Source organism: Mustela putorius, unplaced genomic scaffold, assembly GCF_011764305.1.
Source record: "Mustela putorius furo isolate JIRA1106 unplaced genomic scaffold, ASM1176430v1.1 tig00003899_pilon_pilon_pilon, whole genome shotgun sequence".
NCBI lineage: Eukaryota > Metazoa > Chordata > Mammalia > Carnivora > Mustelidae > Mustela > Mustela putorius.
In genome coordinates this window covers 7096137-7104618 of record NW_025422048.1, presented here as the reverse complement: position 1 = coordinate 7104618, position 8482 = coordinate 7096137, and the positions used below count along the sequence as shown (strand labels likewise).

The following is an 8482-nucleotide window of genomic DNA, read 5'->3' as shown; positions in this document are numbered from 1 at the left end:
GAGCATATAGATACACTGAAGCATGGACCAAAACCATGAACATAATACATCAAGTCTGTGCTTTCAAATTTTAGGGGGAATGTTGCCTGTCAAAGCCATTAACGTTAGCACACATGTGAGCATATGTGCACCTGGCATATATGTATGTATCAACCCTGAGGTATATAGAGTCAGAGAAAACAAGTGGGTTTCCTTTGCAGAGCTCTAGATAAAGTATCATCCTTGGGGAAAGTTGAATTTCACTTTAAATTTAGAGATGGAGAATGTTCAAGAACACTGGTAACTGTGATGTCAGAGTTCTTGTAGGTAGGGATGTGCCGGAGCAAAGGAAATTCTAAGCAGTGTGCGGGCACACAGAGAAGAGAGTAGAGCTCCCTTGGAGCTTGTGCTTTGGATGATGACCCAAAACAATGGATGGGTGAGAAGTGGTAGAATCAGTTCTAAATTAGGCCAGACCTCAAGAGGTTTGATAACTGGCAAGAGTGACTCAAATTGGATTTAACTGGTTACTATGTTTTACGACAAAGCTGGCAAGCAGGCTAAAGAGTGGGTCTCAGTGAGATACAGGCCTAGTGGTTCCCTGTGCCTCCTGCTCTTTCACACAGGGTAGCCCAGAGTGTGTGGGTTGGTGGGCTCATTAGTTTAAGTGGCGTGACCTCAGTGGTCAAAGGCAGGTTTTGAAGTCTTAATAATGTGTAATAAGAAGTAAGTACGGTTGACCCTTAACACAGCTTTGAACTGTGTGGATCCACTTATACTTGGATTTGGTTTTGATCAATACAGTGTAGGACTGTAAATATACCTTTTCTTCCTTGTGATTTGCTTAATAAGTGTTCTTTTTGATAGCTTACTTTATGTAAGAATACAATATATAATACATATACAAATGTGTGCTAATCAACTGGTATGTTATTGGTAAGACTTCTGGTCAACCCTAGGCTCTTCATAGTTAAGTTTTCAGGAAGTCAGAAGTTATATGTGGATTTTTCACTGTGTAGGGGGTTGGCAGTCCTAACCCCTGTGTTCAAGAGTCAACTGTATATTACTTTGAGATGGATTAATCATGTTTTGTCATTTAAGTGCATCAGCATTTGCTAGAGAGCCAGGTAGATTTATGAGTGGCTTGCCAAAATGGGACAGCAATTGTCCAATGACCTTTCAAAATATATGAGTTGTGTAGTGATTTTATTTGTTATTTCCATCCAGTCACATAGTGCCTTCGAAATAAACACCTATTCATGGTACAACATGGCAAGCTAGACAATTTAGAAGAGATATTCAATTTTGTTGGAATATAATTTATTATATTATTATCATGATATTAATATTGTGTTAATCAGAAAGTTAGGATAGTGTTCAATAGTTTGATGAAATAGCTTTTTCTTAAAGCCCATGCAAACAAATATCTTTGCAGCAGTGCGCATTAGGTCACAATTGTGATATTATCCTGTGTACCCCGAGACAGAGAAATCAAATGTGATTCTTCAAGCCTTGCTTATTTTGATACCAATTTGGGGGTTTGATGAGATAAAATTTGAGTGTTCTTTATGTGATAATTATTTTGTGTGCAATACATTATGCTTATATTTTTCTATGTGATTGTTGCCATTACTCTCAAGTTTCAAGCCTTTTGTTGTCTTATGGCTTCATATTTTAATTCTTCCGTGTACTTGAAATTCATTCTATAATATGGTATATCATGACTCCATGGTCCTTGCCAGCTCTGTGTCCAGGCTCCCTGCTCAACAGGGGGTTTGCTTTTCCCTCTCCTCCCCACTCACTCGTGTTCTCTGTCACTATCTCTTTCTCTTTCAAATAAAATATTTTTAAAAAAATCATCTGTTTAATTCCTGGGCTCTGTGTCTCAGATATCTTTTCATTTTCATTGACTTTCAATCTCTTCTTTTGCTAGTTCCTGACTCCCTTCATTCTGTCTTGATGTGATAAATATCAGGTAGGGTTAACCCTCTGTTCTTGCTCTCCTTTTTGCAGTTGAATTTTAGAATAGTTTTGACAGATTCAAAGAAAAAAATTCTGCTCAAGTTGTTATTGTAATTGTACTAAATGCATTTGGTAATTGAAAAAATGCTCGGCATTCTTACAGTGTGGAGTTTTCTTTTCAGAAATCGTGAATTCTTCATGTTCTCAAGTCTTCTTTCATGTCTATCAATACCATTTTGTACTTGTTGTCATAATGTGTCCCACTTCCCAGTCTTGTGTTAATGAATATTTTGTTATTGTTATTTCCACTGGGCACAGGACTACCCTAGAAATATTTTATTCTCCCGGAGGTTGCAGACTTAAACATACTGAAAGATATGTGATTTCTTCCTGTGTCTACTCAAGGTCTCCGGGAAGAATAAAACCAAGCATTGTGCATACATTAGAACACTATGTTGCTGACTGTACTTCAGCAGGTCATTGGTTTTCTGCAGAAGTATTTTGCATTCTCTCTGCAGCAGTGATTTAAAATACAAATATACCATAAAGTTAATAGAATCATGAAAAACATCTTAAAGAACAGAACAGTCCTTGGACATTAACAGACTTAATATAACTTCTTGATGTGACAGTAATATAGCTTTGCTGGGAGAAATGCAAAGGTACTCTTATTCCTTCTTCCACAAACATCAATACACTGATGTATTCATTTGCTCAAATAATATGTACTGAGTATTTAGTGTGTGTGCCAGGCACTGTTCTAGGCAATGGAGATATGGCAGTGCAAATGACAGATAAAATCCAAGCCTGCGTTAAGCTCATATTCTGGAAAGGGTGACTTACATTAAGTAAACAGATCTATGTAACATAATTTTCCGGTGATAACATAGAAAGAGAGCATGTATTACTATTTTAGAATGGTTGTCCAAGGACTCTGAATGAAGGAAGAGTGCAAGCAAAGATCTGGGGAGAAACATTAGTGAGTAGAAAGACTATCAAGTGAAAGGCTGCCATAGGGAAAGTTTGGGGTCATATTCAGGGAATTGTAGATCAATGTAGCATTCAGATACATGGCACAAAGTTTAGGGTAGGTTGGGGCCAGAATAAGAAGGGTCTCATATGTCACATCAAACTGTTTTAAAATTTTATTCCTTTTTCTGGCTTTATTGAAATAGAATTGATGTATAATATTGTGTAAGTTTAAGGTATGCAGCATATTGATCTGATACATTTATATATTGCAAAATAATTACTGCCATAGCATTAGCTAATACCTACATCATATCATCAAATTACCATTTCTTTTTGGTGGTGACAACATTTAAGATCTACTCACTTAGCAATTTTCAGCTATAAAATACAGTACTATGACTATAACCATTGCGCTTTACATTATATCCCTAGGAACTTATTCATCTTATAACTGGAAGTTTATATCTTTGACTAATACCTCCCTTTTTCCTCCTCAGCCATTGGTAACTACCATTCTAGTCTATTTCTGTGAGTTTCTCTGTTTCAAGTTCAACATATAGATGATAATATAGGGTTACGGTATTTTTCTTGGACTTATTTCACTTAGCATAATGCCCTCTAGGTCCATCCTTGTCACAAACTGTAGAATGTCCTTCTTTTTCATGGTAGAATATAAGCATATCACATCTTCTTTATCCATTCATCCATTGGTGGACACTTTTTTCCCATGTCTTGACTATTGTAAATAGTGCTGCAATGAACATGGGAGTAGAGATAACTCTTTGAGATCTCGTTTTCTTTCTCTTCCTTCCTTCCTTCCTTCCTTCCTTCCTTCCTTCCTTCCTTCCCCTCTCTCTCTCTCTCTCTCTTTCTTTTGTACATACTCCAAAGTGAGACTGTTGGATAAAATGGTATTTCTATTTTTAACTGATTGAGGAATCTCCATACTGTTTTCCACAGTGGCTGCACCAACTTACATTCTCATAAACAGTATACAAGCATTCCTTTTCCCTTACCGACACTTCTTATTTCTTCTATTTTTTATCATAACCCTTCTAACATTCTAGGTTATTGTGGTTTTGATTTGTATTTACTGACAATTAGTGATGTTGAGTACCTTTTCATTAGCTTTATTCTTTAAGTGGTGGGAACCATCAATTGTTTTAAAGCAAAGTTGGTTGGAGTCATTTTTGATAATTTGGAATATGGTCTAGAACAAGAAAAGGTTGGAGGCAAGAAATCAAGTTAAGAAGAGTATGTAATATTGGCTAAGAAGTTCTTGGCCTAAATTAGAGTGGCTGTAGTATGAAAGAAGAGTGGGTGGATGTGCAAGAATGTAGGCTTTATGAGAGCATCTGGCTTTTACACACTACCAATACGAAATGAATACAAAATACAAAATGAGAGTTGTGGTTGATGGGTCAAGATCCAGTCCAGAAAGGACTCAACACCCCACTTGCTTGTGAGAGTAAATGCGAGGATGCCTTACTTCTAATCATGCTGTGTGGAAGCCTTCTTCTCTAGTTTCCATAAGCCTCTACTGCCTCATTAGTCCCCTCACCAAGAACCTCGGCTTGATGTTGGGTTTACTGGGAGGAGATGACTTATATGTACTGAGCTCAGAGACTAATTACTTTCCAGTAAGGTAAGACTTCCTCCTAAAGACAGACTAAGAGGTGAATAGGACAACATTGGAAAGTGATAAGATCTTTATAACCAGCTTTAGCTCTCCAGGTTCTATCTCAACCAAGTACTTCTTGCCTTTGTTCTGTTGGGAAAAATCTTTTAGAATTACAGTTTTAGAAATGATAGCAGTAACATTTTTTTTTTATTGCCAAGGAGTTATTGTTTTCTAAATTATTTTACCATTTGAACTTTGATCTTCACAGATATGACTATACGGCAGACTTTGAGGGCATTAGAGCACTGGAGCAACTGTTAAACAATGAAGGAGAGGTGGCAGTAAAGGAGGCAGATGGCTTACAGCCCAGGCAGGACAATGTCACTGTGCTGCCTATGCAGCTTCCCGGACCATCCATTTGGGCAACTGACTCTTACAACAACCATGAGAACACAGGGTGCCCTCAAGCTTCTCTTCATTTTCAAGAATTCCAAGAGCTTATCAAAACCCCCCCAGATGATTCACCCACTGATATATACGACTTTAGCTTTTTGTTGTCGGATGTGAATAAAGACAACCATGAAGACGATACCCAAAAAACTGTCTCAAGCTACAGCCCCTCACAGTTTGATTGCCTGAGCTTGATGCAGGATAGTATGATGTGTAAAGCAACCGACTCCCACCAGACGACACAAGTAGGAAGGATCCAGGCAGAGGAAGGAAGGAGCAACAAATGGAAAACGATCCGAAAACCGTCTTTAGAGAAAAGAATGCCAGTTCGGAGAGCACCTCAAGTCAGCCCAGATCCAGTGCCCGAGAGAAAAAGAACAGCTCCTATTAACCCTGCATACACAATTCGAAAGTCAAGAATTGGTAGCAGTGTCCACCTGAGGCCGTACAGGGACAGGGTGATTCACTTGCTGGCGCTGAAGGACTATAAAAAACCCGAACTACTCATTCGACTGCAGAAAGACGGCATTACCAAAAATGACAAGAACTCCCTTGGGGAAATTCTGCACCAAGTAGCCAATCTAAATACTCAGAATTTCTCATATACCTTAAAGGATTACGTCTTTAAGGAGCTCCAGAAAGACTGGCCAGGGTATAACGAAGTAGAGAGGCAGTCACTGGAGTTGGTGCTTTCCGGAAAAATAGATGCATTACAGAATGCAGCGGGTACCAATTCCACAGAATCTTCTGTAGGTTGTGGTAGAGATGCAATATCTCGGGAACAACTTTCTAATGCAGCTATTAATTTGTCAAGGAGAAAAGTTAGAATATCTCGCCTCTCCACCGGAATACAGTCAACACCGAATGGCTGTGTGATGAACACCAGTGCAAAATCTGCTTTTGGGCTCTCGGGACGTTTTGAGGCGACTGCCTCTTCCATCCGTCCTCCGCTGCCCACAACCCACCCTCCCTATTCACAGCCTCCTCAGCCTGCACGTTCTGGCAGCAATTACTGGGGCAACGTAGAAAGACCTGAGACTCTAGGTCCCCGTATTGCCAGGTTTAGTGAAAATACAAACATCTCAGGGAGCCTGGGGGCTAAACATCCTCCCTTGAAAACAGTACCCTCTGTCTCAATTCAAATGACATACCCAGAGCCTATGGAGACAGAACCCTTGATGTCTGATAAGAAGTCTGAATATACATTTACTGAACGCAAAGCAAAGGACCGAGAGTACGACATTGACATGATGGGGAGACAGGAGACAGATCGGGAAAGACAAGGTGAAGGTGCAAAGCCAGACTCCAAACAAGAAGTTAAAGAGGTGTGCACTGCTTCCAGGAAGACTAGTGCAGCATCCGGGCTCCCAGGTTCTCTGGCTAACTACGCCCCAATAGTTTCCTCCGAGCAGCGTCAGCAGTATGAGCAGGAGTTTAGACTAGAATATGATGAGTATCAGGGCTTGTATTCCAAGATGCTGACTTTATCTAGAGTATTTATTAACCTAGATTCAAAGAGGAAGCACCTTTCTCCAGACTCAAAAGAATATCAAGATATTAATAAGAAAATCTCTCTAGAATATCAGAAGATGAAGCAGATTAATCCCAATTATTATGCAGAAAAACATAGATGCCAGTATCTTTATAACAAGCTGGTTCACATTAAAAGGTTAATAAATGATTATGACCAGAAGCACGTAAAATCATAGCAATGAAACAGAGCTAGGATCAGAATAAATACATATAATCTTATTTAAAATTCTGAATTGCTTGTTCTAGGATTCTAAAGGGATAAAACCACTTTGTTGAAACAGTAGTACCATCTAAAATTTTCTTTCCTTTTATGTTCCTTTTGATTTTAGTTTTCATTTTTGATATTTTTGTTTATTTTATTTTTTATTTATTTTATTTGATTTTGTTTATTTGATTTATGTTTATTTTAATTTTATGTTATTTTTATTTTTCTTTATTTACATTTTCTTCCTTTTACTTTGCTTTTTTGTAACTTCGAAGCTGTTTCATCTGATTCCTTTTATACATAAGTGTTTTCATTCCCTTTTAAAAAAAAAAGTACCAAGGATCCAGTATCTTTGAATAAAACTTGTATACATTTAAAAAGTAAAAACCTATGAGTAATATGAAATCCTATTGGATAAAAATAAAAACTTATAATGAATAATATGAAATGCTAGTGTCTTTTTTTAAAGTTTAATGCAAAAGCAACCTTAAAACATAGACATTTAGAAATTTGTGAAAAATACTATGATTTCTTCAAACAGTACACATTTTCATTTCATTAAGTTTACTTTTGACCTTGCTTAAATATGTTACTTGTATTTATCTTAGGGAGCACATGTGATGTGGCCAAACATGCAAAGATTTTTTAGAGAGAGAGCATTTAAGTGGGGAGGAGGGTCAGGGAGGGAGAGAGAGAGAAAATTCCCAGCAAGCTCGACACCCAGCGTGGAGACTGACACAGGGCTTGATCTCACAACCCCGAACTCATGACCTGAGCTGAAATCAAGAGTTGGATGCTTAACTGACTGAGCCACCCAGACATCCCCAAACATGCAACGATTTTGAACTAACAATTCAATTGTGTTGTCTTTTCCAAGTACTATCATTTGAAATGGGAAACATGTTTACAAATCTAATATTTTCGGGGGACAGGGTAGGTGCCGAGGGAGAAGGAGAGAGAGAACCTTAAGCGCACTCCATGCTCAGCATGGAGGTCAACTTGGGGCTCAGTCTCAGGACCCTGAGATTATGACCTGAGCTGAAATCAAGAGTTGGACATTTAACCAGCAGAGCCACGCAGGTGCCCTACAAATCTAAGTTTTTAAATGTTTTCCCCAAATTTAAAAAGATTAGAACATTCCCAATAGCATTGCCGCTACCATTGTTTTCCTGTCATCTACCCTGTGTCCCTCCCTCCCCCAAAGTGGCAAACACCTCCACAAGTTCACATTTATCTTTCCCTTGCTTTTCTTTTTGAAGACTTCCATTATATTTCTAAGTATTCCTAAACAGTATATTGTTCAGTTTTGGGATCTTTATGAAAATGATCCTCAACTTGTTTTCTTCAGTCGTTCTTATTCTTCAGGGATTCCTTTTTTTTTTTTTTTTAAGATTTTATTTGTTTATTTGACAGAGAGAGAGAGACAGAGCAAGAGAGGGAACACAGGCAGGGGGAGTGGGAGAGGGAGAAGCAGACCCCCTGCTGAGCGGGAGCCTGCTGCGGGGCCCCATCCCAGGACCCTGGGATCATGACTGAGCTGAAGGCAGACGCTTAACTGACTGAGCCATACAGACACCCCACTTCTGGGATTTTTTATGCTGATGCACAAAGCTGTAGTTTATTAGTCTTCTCATTTATATGTTGAGTCATCATGTGACCTCAGCATAATTTAGTTATCCAGTCTCTTGTTATCAGAGATTGGGTTGTTTCTCAGTTTTTGTTATTATAAGCAATGTTGCTGTGAACACTCTTTACACATT

General features: G+C 38.5%; 1 protein-coding gene across 1 annotated transcript; it reads left to right on the top strand.

The window, feature by feature from the left end:
* The first annotated feature begins 344 nt into the window (after positions 1-344).
* On the top strand, positions 345-6828 carry LOC101670425 (RNA polymerase II elongation factor ELL2-like). The gene is made up of 2 exons (XM_004774244.2): positions 345-418; positions 4803-6828. Exons 1-2 carry the CDS (start codon positions 411-413, stop codon positions 6691-6693), a joined length of 1899 nt encoding a protein of 632 aa, XP_004774301.1. The 5' UTR covers positions 345-410; the 3' UTR covers positions 6694-6828.
* The last annotated feature ends 1654 nt before the right edge of the window (positions 6829-8482 follow it).